This window comes from Dermochelys coriacea, chromosome 1, assembly GCF_009764565.3.
Source record: "Dermochelys coriacea isolate rDerCor1 chromosome 1, rDerCor1.pri.v4, whole genome shotgun sequence".
NCBI classification, from domain to species: domain Eukaryota; kingdom Metazoa; phylum Chordata; order Testudines; family Dermochelyidae; genus Dermochelys; species Dermochelys coriacea.
In genome coordinates, this window is record NC_050068.2 from 328,715,482 (window position 1) to 328,728,871 (window position 13,390).

The following is a 13,390-nucleotide window of genomic DNA, read 5'->3' on the forward strand; positions in this document are numbered from 1 at the left end:
GCAAACATTACATAATACTAAAACATTATATAATAGGAAAATATTTTTGTTCTCTTTTCTTAGGAAAACCTCGTTATGCTGAGACTTGGGATTTCCATGTGTCAGCCTCTACTTTCCTGCAGTTTGAGCTGAGCATGGGTTGCAGTAAGCCATTCAGCGATTCCCATGGCATTCACTTGCAGTATTCCTTAAACAATGGGAGAGACTGGCACCTGGTGACTGAAGAGTGTGTTCCTCCAAGCATTGGTTGTCAGCATTACACTGAGAGTTCAATTTACAGATCAGAAAGATTCCAAAACTGGAAGCGAATTACGGTCTACCTTCCACTTGCAACCATGTGAGAATTATTGTGTTGGCTATATATCAAAATATAAGCTTTTCTGAACTAATCTGAACAAATATGCCTCAGCTTGGGAATTTTCTGAATACTTCTTAATAATTAAATATGAAATGTGCCAGAAAATAAATACATCATCCCTATAAACTGCACTTAAAAATATTTCAACAGATGTAATATGGGCTGCAAGAGTCTGTGAGAGAATCAAATTTAGCTGAGTGAATTCTTGAGCCTTGCCTATGACCTAACCATAACAAGGGCTGTAAATCTACTATGGGGTTTCAAAGATGCACCAAATGAAGTGTCAGAAATTAATGCACTCACACATTTCAGAAGAAAAACACCTTAAAATAAAGGCATTTTGCCATGTTCACAGATAGGTGCAAAGTATCAGAGGGGTAGCCGTGTTAGTCTGTATCCACAAAAACAACAAGGAGTCCGGTGGCATCTTAAAGACTAACAGATTTATTAGGGCATAAGCTTTCATGGGTAAAAAACCCACTTCTTCAGATGCGTAGAGTGAAAATTATAAAAACAGGCATAAATATATATTGGCACATGAAGAGAAGGGAGTTACCTTACAAGTGGAGAACCATTGCTGAACTACCATTCATTTGCAAATTTAACACCGTCAATTTGGGCTTGAATAGGGACTGGGAGTGGATGGCTCACTACAAAAGCAATTTTCTCTCTCTTGGTATTGACACCTCCTCATGAATTATTGGGAGTGGTCCACATACACCCTGACTAAATTGGCCTTTAACAGATAAACTGCTAGCTGCATTGAAAAGTTATTTGTGTGTGCAACAAGCTATTGAATACTAATGTATTTAATGCTTCTTGATCAACTTCATTGTGTTAAACAGTGCACACATCTGACCCATAAATCTAAGCAATGAATTCAGCATCATACATGTCCCATTGCAAAGTCCTATGTGAAAGTATTGAGAAGCGAAGACTCAGAGAGTTAGATATTGAAGAGAAATAGACACAATAATCCTAAAATCCTCAATCAGTTTTCACTTAGGCTATACTCCTATTACAGTCAGTTAGAATTTTGCCTGAGAAAGACTTCAGGGTAGGGTTCAGTTTCAGCTGGAATACATTTAAGATATTTCTACTGTCTTTCCCAAATGCAGACTAGAATGCAATAGAATTTTGCAGACTAGAATGCTGTTTTTCAAACTGAGTTATGTTTGTTCTGTTTTGCTAGCTCTCCCAGAACACGTTTCAGATGGATTCAATATGATTACGCTCCTGGAGCAGATTCTTGGGCTATTGATAATGTAGTCTTGGCTACAGGATGTCCCTGGATGTGCTCCGGCCATGGAATCTGTGACTCAGGTCACTGTGTGTAAGTAGACAAACCTGACATTATGTGCTGTTTTCATAGTAAAGTTGTATTTTTATTACCCCAGATAGATAATCCCTTTTTCCACCATTATGTTGTCAGGTGTGACAGAGGCTTTGGAGGTCTGTACTGTGTCCCTGTGGCTCCTCTGCCTTCTGTTCTGAAAGATGACTTCAACGGTAACTTGCATCCTGATCTTTGGCCTGAAGTCTACGGCGCCGAGAGGGGAAACCTGAACAGTGACACAATCAAATCTGGAACCACTCTCATTTTTAAAGAGGTTAGATATTATTTAAATTCAAATATTTAATAAAATATCAATACGCTTAATAATAGCAAGCATATTTCCTTTCTTTGTTTCCTGCAAATGATTATTTTAATAATTTTAGACAAGAGGTTATTTTTCACCTTTGATACTGTTTTCTGGCCTGTGTTCAGCACATTTCCTTTTTTGAACATTTAACATATTATTTTTCCAATTATTGCTTTAGCTTCTGCTGTCATTTCTAACAAAGCTGAAAGATCAGAATAAAACTCCACGATTGAGATTTTTCCAAGCCAGTTATCGGGTTTGGGCACACAGCTCCCATAATTGGCTTGGCAAAATTAATGGGACTTGTGTCTAAATCCCCTACTAGTTTTGTAAATCCCATTGCTAATTTTATAAATCTCAGCCTACATGTTTATTTTTGCAAATTTTGTATGATGTAGATTATTTAGCATTATTTCATATTTAATTGTGTTTAATGTATATTCTTAAATTTCATTTTTATGAAGATAGATAGATAGATTAGATAGATAGAATAAAAAATCAAATATGTAAGACAGAATAGAGCTTACTTTCCAAACCTTGCACTTCCTTTATAACCTTAAGATATGTTTTTGTTCACACAAGCACTCTAATTTTGAGCTGACATGCAAGCCATTTTCAGTTAGAGTGCAAATCCACAGTTATGTTGTGACACCATTAGTTCAGTGCTTCTCAAAAATAACATGTAAATAGTAATTTAGGTGTAATCAATGAAATCTTTAAAAATATTATTTGCACAACTTCTATTCCATTCCACAAAAAGAAAAGGAGTACTTGTGGCACCTTAGAGACTAAAACAAATTTATTTGAGCATAAAAAGCTTATGCTCAAATTGAGGTACACGAAAGCTTATGCTCAAATAAATTTGTTAGTCTCTAAGGTGCCACAAGTACTCCTTTTCTTTTTGCAGATACAGACTAAAACGGCTGCTACTCTGAAACCTATTCCATTCCAGTTAAGCAACTTCAGATAATCAAAATCACACTCAGAATATTAACTGCCCTAAACTTGGATTGATCCTTCTTGAAGAAATACCTGAGGAAGGAAGCCCTGGAAGAGAGGAAAACTCTGTGAGGAACCCCATGCAGAGGCTGGGTTTGCCAAATCCCTGCCGAATTAGCAGTGGTTCTGCCCCCAGATCCACACAAAGTCAGGGCCATCCACTTAGGGCTTGTCCACATGAACAATTAGTTCACAGCAAGCTGCGTTGTGAATCTACCTCAAAATAACCTGCCACGGACTAACTGTCCAGGTGGATCCTCCTGACATACATTAACAGTACATTTATGTGCTTTGATCTAGTCCCATTTTAAAAGGATTATGTAACAATATTTACCTCCTTTGTAAAGCACTTTGGGATCTAAATAAAAGCTTAATGGTGGTGACAATGTTGTTAAAATGCTAGTATTCCCACAAAGTCCAGCAAATAGTCAGAGCTGAGTATTATAGAAGTTGAACAGAAAGACCTAAAAAAGAATATGGATTCAAATTAGAACAGATGCAGAGAAAGGCTATCAGGATGATCAGGGGAATGGAGAGCCTATCTTATGAGTGGAGGTAAAAGAGCTTGGATTGTTTAAGCTTTCAAATCATTGCTGATCATAGATATGACTCCTCTCTATAAATATATCACGGAGGTATTAGAGTCTTTAGGTGGAGAAGAGCTATTTAAACTAAAGTACAATTTTGGCAGAAGAACAAATGATTATAAAATGGCCATGAATAAATTTAGGCTGAAAATTAGAAGAACCACCAGAGGAACGAGGTTCTGGAACAGCGTTCCAGTAGCAGTAGTGCGGGCCAGTAACCTAAAATAGATCTTAATAAATTTATTAATGAGATTATATGATGGGTTTGCCTGCAATAGGAGACTGGATTCGATGACCAAAGAGGTTCTTTCCAGACCTGTGTCCTATGGCTTCAAGGATGTAACAATCTGATTGTATTGTACGCCCTATTGGCAGTACAAGTATCCTTTAGCAAAACTGGACAATGTGATTAAAAATTCAATTGCTTGCTTTTTGATTTCTGCAGCCATCTGTTTCCCACAGCTCTGGACATCTGGGCTGCTCTCCTCTCTCTGCAGCTCACAGAGGAAGAGTTTTGGTGCTGCATGGTTTGGCCACACTCCCTCTGTTGCTGCTTGGTGACAGACTCTGTGCCTCTGCAGCAGCAGACAGTGGTGGTCCTTTTGCTCCTGCTCTTCCTCCTCCTATTTTAACTTTTCTGCATAGGTTTTTGGGCCGTGGGGAGCAGCACTCTCCCGCCTTGACATTCCCTCTCCTCCCTGGGTCTGTTAACCTTTTGGGGGTTTAACCCTCCCTGAGCCACCCCTGCAGCATCTCCCTGCTAGCTCTTCTGCCCCTTCCAGACATGGCAGAGCAGCCAAGAAAGCACCAGGTCAAATCCAAATGATGCTCTACATGAGGCAGCCTTGCCAGACTCAGCAGATGGTGAGTTGTACTCAGGCTTCACCCAGCCTTTTGTCCCTAACTCTGTTAGATCCTGAGTTGGACAGGCAAGTGGGGTCCCCTACGCACAGGCAGCCACGATTCCAAATGGGAAAAATGGACTGGGAACCCCAGTGCAGAGCAGGAGAGGTTCCCAAAGCAAGGAGGACCCTTGACTCACAGGATAAGTCCCAGGGGACCCCTGCAGAACAAAGAGGGGAGGCTTGCAGGGCCACAAATCCCTCCCGCTTCCCCCTGCAAGTCTTAAAATGGGTGCCCTGGGGAAAGAAGCAAGGTTTGTAATCAGCTTTCCAGCAGGGAGGGCTCTGACAATGAGTTCCCCCTCCCCGTCCCAGGGGAAATGAGGCAGACCTCTCAAGAGGGCTCTAGGTCGTAAGGAAGGCAAGCCACAAAAGACATCACCAAAGCCACAGCAGAGCTCCTACACTCCCAAAGCACACTAAAAAGGTTAAAAAAAAAATTAAAAAAAAAAACTAAAAAAGGGAAAGAAGATGAACAAAAACCCCCAGAAGATAAGAATCCTCTGACTCCTCTTTCTCCTCCTCCTTCCCCTCCCCCACTGAGGAAGGTGAGCTGTCTGGCTGTGAAACCTGAGCCTTCTCTTGAGAGTAAACCACAGAGTAAATTTCTTTTCTCAAAATCCTCCCCGGAGGATGCAATAGCCCTTCACTTCTCCTTCAAGGGAGTGATGAGGGATTAATGGAACAAGCCTGATAAGGGCAAGCGTGTTAACAAGAGCAACCTCGGGCTCTATAACATTCAAGAACCAAAGGACTCTATTGCTGAGATACCAAAGATGACATGCTGTAGCTTCCCTCCCTAGGAATATGTTTATTCCTTAAGAGGGGGAGATCGATCCTAAGGAACCCACAGACAGAAGGACAAAGGCCACTCTCAAAAAAGGGATTTGAAGCCTCTTATGTCACCCTTTGAACATCCCTGTCAGCTACCTGCTTTGAAAGAGCATCTCCTTCCTAGCTGGAAGATCTCAAAGCCCTTAAAGACAGAGATCACCCTGACTTTGGCTCCACTTTAAAGAAATTCTCCCTAGCAACATGTTTGTAGCTGACGTCTCAATGGATGCAATGAGGTCCTCAGCCAAGCTATGGCTTTCAGTCTCAGTAGCCAGGCACCCACTATGGCTCCAGTCTTGGAAGGTGGGTACTCACTGTAAGCAGGTTCTATGCTCAGCCAAGCTTACAAGATCCCTCCTTTTTGGAGAAAAGTTGGTTACGGTAATGACTGACAGTACAGCAGATCCAAACTGTCTCTCCTTTCTCCACTAAGGGCCCTCAGGAGGTGATACAAACCAGCCTTTACAGTCTGAGGTGCTTCTTTCACTCCTCATCCTCACAGAGGTAGCAACAAAGAGACAATGGTTTCCCCAGTGGAAAACAGTGGATTTGAAATCTGGAGCGGGTGGCAGAAGTCCAAATGAAGCTCTACTCCCTTCCCAAAATCCACTTTATGACAAAGATCACATAGGCCTCCATCCAGAGTTGAAGTTAGGGAGCAGGATTTTCCATTTCCTAGAGGAATGGGTTGCATCAACTACAGACAATACATCAGGGAAATAGTCAGCCAGGATTACTCCCTCGACCTGTGAGCTCCACCACTTCCATTCTTCCTCCAGTCACCTAACTCCCATGACCCCAGAAAACACAATCTGATCCAGAACAAAATATCTTATCTTCTGGATATGGGTGTGAAAGAGAGAAGAAAGAAGAAGAAAGGTTGTCTGGGTTATGCTCCATCATCTTCATTGTACAGAAATACGTGTATCAGAGCCATTCTTAACCTCAAAAGGATCAACAAGTGGATGAAGAAAATGAAGGTTTGGATGCAGATCGTGGCCTCTACAATTGCGTTCCTGTCCCAGGGGGTGTTCTTGATTTCAGTCGTTCTAGTGGACACATTTCCATATCCTCCTCAGACAGTGCTACTGCAAACATCTGAGGTTCACCTACAGCAGGAAACATTAGCAGTACCAAACATTCCCATTTAGCCTGTCCTTGGCCCCCAGAGTTGTTACAAAGATGGTGGTGGTGATAATAGCCAGGCTCAGAACTGACCAGTAACCCTGTCGGGATGATATCATGATCAGAGCTCCATCACAGTCAGTAGCACACAGGGCCACATCTTGGACTTTGAATCTCCTTCTGGAGCATGGCTTCATCATCAGTGCCAAGAAAAGTTCCCTGGTTCCATCCAGGAATTTATTTCTTTGCTTCAGAGCCACAGGAGGCCCACCCTAGTACTGTGCCTCCAACTCCAAGGACTTCTGTGTCCTGGATAGGAATCACTTCATGGGCATAGTCACACATCAGATGTCTTCAAGCCTTCATTCTGAAGGTGTGAGACCACACTCTGTAACACATCAGAGATCAAGGACAGGTTCTGATGGTGTTCAACTCCTTATATTGGTGGTCAGCCCAAGACAATGTCTGCAAAGGCATGCCCATCTCCCTTCCAAATCCTTTAGTCTTCACAATCAATGCTCACTTGGAGACCCAAACAGCTCAGGTGCTGTGGAGCCAGGAGGAAAAGGCTCACCAGATAAACCATCTAGAGCTGAAAGTAGTCAAGTTAGCTCTGTGAACGTTCCAGCCTACCCTGAAGGGGATCAATGCCCTGTTTCAATCAGACAGTATGACTATGGTTGGATATTTAAACAACCCTGAATTCAGTACTATACACAGAAGCAATGGAAATAATGAGTTGGGCAGAACAGTGCCTCCTTTCCCTGAGATTTCAGAGTAGCAGCCGTGTTAGTCTGTATTCGCAAAAAGAAAAGGAGTACTTGTGGCACCTTAGAGACTAACAAATTTATTAGAGCATAAGCTTTCGTGAGCTACAGCTCACTTCATCGGATGCATCCGATGAAGTGAGCTGTAGCTCACGAAAGCTTATGCTCTAATAAATTTGTTAGTCTCTAAGGTGCCACAAGTACTCCTTTTCTTTCCCTGAGAGTGAGTCACATCAAAGGGGACCTGAGCTAACAGGCAGACTAGCTCAGCAGGTGCAGGGTCAAAAACTCGGAGTGGTGCCTGAATCAGGATGTTTTCGTTCAGACTGTCAACCTCTCTCCAACCAGCCTGTTCTCTGATTGTACAAACACAAGGAGGCCAAAATACTTCACAATGGAGGCAGACCTCAAGTCCATGGGGACAGATGCTTTATTGCACAGGTGGCTGCAGGGCCTACTCTATGTATTTCCACCCTTTCAGCTGCTGGGGAAGGTGGTCCAGAAAATAAAAAGAGAACAGGCAAGGGTAAATATTGATAACTCCTCACTGACCAAGGAGACCTTGGGTCTCAGACCTAATGGAGCCCCAACTCCAGATTCCATGGAGACCAGACATCCTCTCGCAAGGTCCTCTTCTTCATCCAGACCCAAATTGCCTTCAACAGCCTTCCTATTGAAAGGGAAGCACTAGAAAGTCTTGATCTATCTCCCAGAGTTATTAAGACATTGCTTTCGCCTAGGAGAGCACTAAAAGCATACTCCTTTCTCTGGCCCGGATTCAACAACTGGTGCCAAGAGCACAGTGCAAATCCCAGAAATTCAGGAATTCCAACCATTCTGGACTTTGTCCAAGGAAGCGTAGACCAAGGCCTTCAGCCCAGTACCATTGTTTGTCAGGTATCTGTTTTATTAGTGTGCTATTCAAAGGGTCCTCTAGCTCCCTGGCAGACAATCCACAGCTAGCCAGATGCCTTCAAGCAGTTTGATTAGCCAGACCAGTTATCAGGCCGCTTTTCCGAAAATGGGACCTTCCTGTAGTTTTGTGGTCCATGCCTTCAAGCCTCTAAATTCAGTATTGGCTTTTTATTTATCCATTAAGACTTGTTTCTTAGTAGCTGTCAGCTCCTCTAGGAAAGCATCAGAACTCGCAGCCTTATCTATACAGGAGAATTACTGTGTGTTACACGAAAACAAGATGGTGTTCAGGACCTTTCTTCCTAATGTACATTCCTCCTTGCACACTTGCCAAGAGGTTGTGCTTCCTTTGTTCTTTCCAAAACCACAAAAGCCAACTAAAAAGGTGTGGCACCTTTGATGTCAAGAGAACATTGAAAATCTAACTCAAGCATACGGAAGAAGATTGGGCTCTCTATTTGTGTCCTTCCACCCTAAATGCCAGGGACTCAGAACTTCCAAGTCCTCCATCACAAAGTGGATTAGACTGCGTAATGATAAATGATATGGACTTTTGAGAGAGCTTGCAAAAAGTGAGGTACTTCTTTCCTATGAAACTTGTTTCATAACCCATCCTTCATCTGTTTGGTGCTCACTATTTCCCAGACATTGAGAATTGTGGGAGATGCTGAGTTGCAGAATGGAAAATTTCTTGGTGTTAATTTCCTTTCTGCTAGCAACATCTCCCATAATTTGACCCACCCTGAATGGCTTAAGAGTCAAGGGTCAGATATTAAATGGACTCATTACCATATGACCATTTTCCTTGATCTAATATACATAATCATTTAGTTATCTCTGGAATATGTGGTGTTAATGACGTTATGCAAGTTTTACAGCGTGGGAATAACTCATCTGGTAGCAAGCAAGAGCAGGGGCAGTGCACCTGCAGCACCAAAAGGCTGATCTGCTTCTGTGAGCTACAGAGAGAGGCGAGCAGCCCAGACATCCAGAATTGTGTGTGACAGTGCTAGCAGAAAGGAAATTATCAGTAAGAAATTGTCTGTTCTCTCTCTATTTCTGTTTTTTTCCAGCATTCTTCCTTCCATGCATCTCTTACCCTATCTATCGCAACAAAATATTGCATAGTGATTTCATGAGTTTTTTTGAAATATTAGGATCATCACTGATCCATGCTATGTTATTCTTCTTGCATTGTGCTGTTTAAATTGAGATCATATTAAAATATGATACTATGAAATGGAAAGTTCAAGATCAATGTAAACTCTATTTAGAATACTCATAAAACAGCTATAATAATGCAGATTGCATAACGCAGCTTACTGTCAACAGTTAGGTATTTCTGTAAAAGTATATATGAATTCTGAAAAAATTGTTTTATCAGTTCTGTTTCTTGATTTTTAAATAAGCCTTTATGGTACTTATTTAGAACTGTGTAGCAAGACTACAATATAAACACACTAATGTAACATATGGGAAACAGTAATATTCTGTGTATGTTCTATATTTACAGGAAGGGCTGAGAATGCTTGTTTCAAGAGATCTAGATTGTACAAATACTATATACATCCAGTTTTCATTTAAATTTATAGCAAAAGGTAGGTCCACTCTTTATTTGTGGGTTTTTTCAGTAGCTTTACTCATATATTATAACATTACAGAGAAGTATGTAGGTTTAAATTTACAAAATTAATTTAAGTGGCCATTAGTTAATGCTAAATAATAATGAAACTTCTATGGAATTTTTTATCATGCTCATTTTAATAAAAAATAGGTTCACCATACTAATTCTAACTCAGAAGAAACATCAAACTAATTTTAGGTGTGCTGTTATTTTTTCTCTTGTTAAAGCTATCACCCCTTCTGTTCCTACTTCTTTTATCCAGGGTTTTATAACTCGGCCTTAAAATGAAATTCAAGCTCTAGCTCATTATGTCATATGCAGTCTCAACCTAATATTTTTGCTGCCCAGAAACTATGTGCATTTTTGAGTACTCTCTCCATGAATAAAAGAAAAATTATAATTTAAAGGTTTTTAGATGTCTTAGGTCAAAATTATTTGAAGTGGTTTTTAGCAATTGATTAATTAATAAAACGGTCTCTATACTGGATGATTTAGGAGATTAGTAACAAACTGTGGAGATTTCATGTGCTCATTGCCTATTTAATCTAACCCATCTTGACAGAGATCAAAAGTTGCCAACATCTGACTTCCAAGTAGACATAATATAAATGAAGATAGGAATTATGATTAATACAATATGAAGAATAATCAATGTTCACCAGAAATAACAAGCGCCAAACAGTTTATCCAATATAGATCTGATCAAGCTGGTGATGCAGTCTGATCCTCATTTCCAAATTACCTGACTTTTTTTTTGCTTGTGTCATAACTTTGTTATGAAACGGAGGTGTGTGTGTGAGGACCACAGAAGTTGCATGGGGCCCCAGTAACTCAGTGGAGCTCCACACTGGCACACGGGTCCACTTGTACAGAGCTTGAATTCCTGCAATTGTTGTGCATGCAAAATTCCTATTAACTTAATGGGGAATTACATGCAACTAAGGGCTCAACAACTGCACCCAAGTTACTAGTTTCTTTGCCAAAGAACAAGACCAAAATAGTTTGGAACCACATTGGGTATTTTTTAAACAAAAGTCTGAAGTCAATTTCTGTTTGGGCAATTTAAAAAAAATCCATGTGGATTCAGCTTGGATCCTTCCAGTCTGTCATGTAATATAATTTGGCTGCTTGCTCCTATTATTAAACGTCTTTATGGAAATAAGAGGAAAACTATTATGACCATGCCCAAATAGCCCATGTTAAAAGCAAAATCTTGGTTGATGACTTCTTGTTTTTCAAAATTCCCCCTTCAAAAATAATAATAAAAAAAGATATGACCATTGCCAAGGTGCTTGAAAGTGCAGCTTAGTATACTTATCATTCCAATAAACATGCATAATAAAAACATTACGGGTCAGATTCTGAAGCAGGGCTGTAGACTCCCTGTAAGATCTACTTTTGGAGCAAGGTGCTAGTCAGCATTAGTAAGAGTTTCAGAATCTGACCCTATGTTAACAACTAGATATTACAGAGAGTTTTTTAAACTTGGTAACATAGGACAGAAAACCCAATAATAATGGGGGATTTCAACATCCTCTTATTGACTGGGAACACATCGCCTCAGGATGGGATAAATTTGTTAGTCTCTAAGGTGTCACAAGTACTTCTTTTCTTTTTGCGAATTCAGACTAACACGGCTACTACTCTGAAACCAGAGATAACATTGCTAGACATTATTAATGACTGCTTCTTGGAGCAGTTTGTCCTAGAACCCACAAGGGGAGAGGCACAGGATCTGGTCCCAGAGGTGAATATAGCAGACCTGCTTGGTAATAGTGACCACAATGTAATTAAATTTTACATCTTTGTAGGGTGGGGAATTCCAAAGAAATCCATCACTGTAGCATTTAACTTGAAAAAAGGGGAACTACACAGAAATGAGGAGACTAGTAAAACAGAAATTAGAAGGAAGAGTCCCAAGAGTGAAATGGCTACAAGCTGCATGGAAACTTTTTAAAAACACAATAATAGAAGCTCAAACTGTATGTATACCCCAAATAAAAAAACAACAGTAAGAGGACCAAAAAAACCCCACCGCCCTGTCTAAACAACAGAGTAAAAAAGGTAGTTAGAGACCCAAAAAATCTTTTTAAAATTGGAAGTCAAATCCTAGTGAGGAAAATAGAAAGAAGCATAAACTCTGGCAAGTCAAGTGTAAAAGTATAATTCGGCAGGCCAAAAAAGAATTTGAAAAGTAACTAGCAAAAGACACAAAAACTAATGCAAAATTTTATGTAAGTACATCAGACACAGGAAGCTGCCAAACAATCAGTGAGGCCACAGGATGATCAAGGTGCTAAAGAAGCACTCCAGGAAGACAATGCCATTGCAGAGAAGCTGAATTAATTCTTTGTGTCATCTTCATTGCAGAGGATGAGAGGGAGATTCTCTCATCTGAGCCATTCTTTTTAGGTGACAGATCTGAGGAACTGTCCCAGATTGAGGTATCAAAAGAGGAGGTTTTGGAACAAATTGATAAATTAAACAGTAATTAGTCCCCAGGACCAGATGATATTCACCCAAGAGTTTTGCAGGAACTACTAACTGTGGTATGTAACTTATCACTTAAATCAGCCTCTGTGCCAGATGACTGCTGATATCTAATGTAACACCAATTTTTTAAAAAGGCTCCAGAGGTAAGCCTAAATTTAGTACCAGGCAAATTGGTTAAATATATAGTAAAATACAGAATTATCAGACACATAGATGAACATGATATTTTGGGGAAGAGTCAACATGATTTTTGTAAAGGAAAATCATGCCTCACCAATTTGTTAGAATTGTTTGGGGAGTCAACAAACATGTGGACAAGGATGATCCAGTGGATATAGTATATTTGGACTTTCAGAAAGCCTTTGACAAGGTCCCTCACCAAAGGCTCTTAAGCAAAGTAAGGAATCATAGGGTAAGAGGGAAGGTCCTCTCATATATGGATCAGCAACAGGTTAAAAGAGGAAACAAAGGATGGGAATAAATGGTCAATTTTCACAATAGAGAGAGGTAAATATCAGGATCCTCAATTATCTGTACTGGGACCTGTGCTGTTCAGCATATTCATAAATGATCTGGAAAAAAGGGTAAACAATGAGGTGGCATAGTTAGCAGATGATTCAAATGTATACAAGATAGTTACGTACAAAGCAGACTGTGAAGAGTTACAAAGGGATCTCACAGACTGGGCATCAAAATGGCAGATGAAATTCAATGTTGATAAATGCAAAGTAATGCACATTTGAAAACATAACCCCAACTATACATACACAATGGTGGGGTCTAAATTTAGTTACTGCTCAAGAAAGATAGCTTGGAGTCATCATGGATTCTTCTCTGACATCTGCCAATGTGCAGCAGCAATCAAAAAAGCTAACACAATGTTAGGAGCCATTAAGAAAGGGCTAGATAATAAAACAGAAAATATCATAATACCACTATATAAATACAGAGTATGCCCTCACCTTGAATACGGCACATAGTTCTGGTCATGCCATCTCAAAAAAACGATATTAGAATTGGAAAAAGTACAGAGAAGGGCAACAAAAATGATTAGAGGTATGGAACAGCCTCCATGTGAGGAAAGACTGAAGAACAGGAACTGGAACTGTTCAACCTGGAAAACAGATGACTGAGGAGAGGAAT

The 13,390-nt window shown here is 40.2% G+C and overlaps 1 protein-coding gene across 2 annotated transcripts in view; it reads left to right on the top strand.

The window, feature by feature from the left end:
* RELN (reelin) overlaps positions 1-13,390 on the top strand; it is a 455,243-nt gene that overhangs the window by 371,101 nt on the left and 70,752 nt on the right. For both annotated transcript variants that reach the window (XM_038377914.2, XM_038377905.2), the window contains exons 34-37: positions 64-337; positions 1,551-1,691; positions 1,791-1,968; positions 9,644-9,728. In XM_038377914.2, the coding sequence (XP_038233842.1) occupies positions 64-337; positions 1,551-1,691; positions 1,791-1,968; positions 9,644-9,728 (678 nt within the window). The remainder of the gene's footprint in view (positions 1-63; positions 338-1,550; positions 1,692-1,790; positions 1,969-9,643; positions 9,729-13,390) is intronic.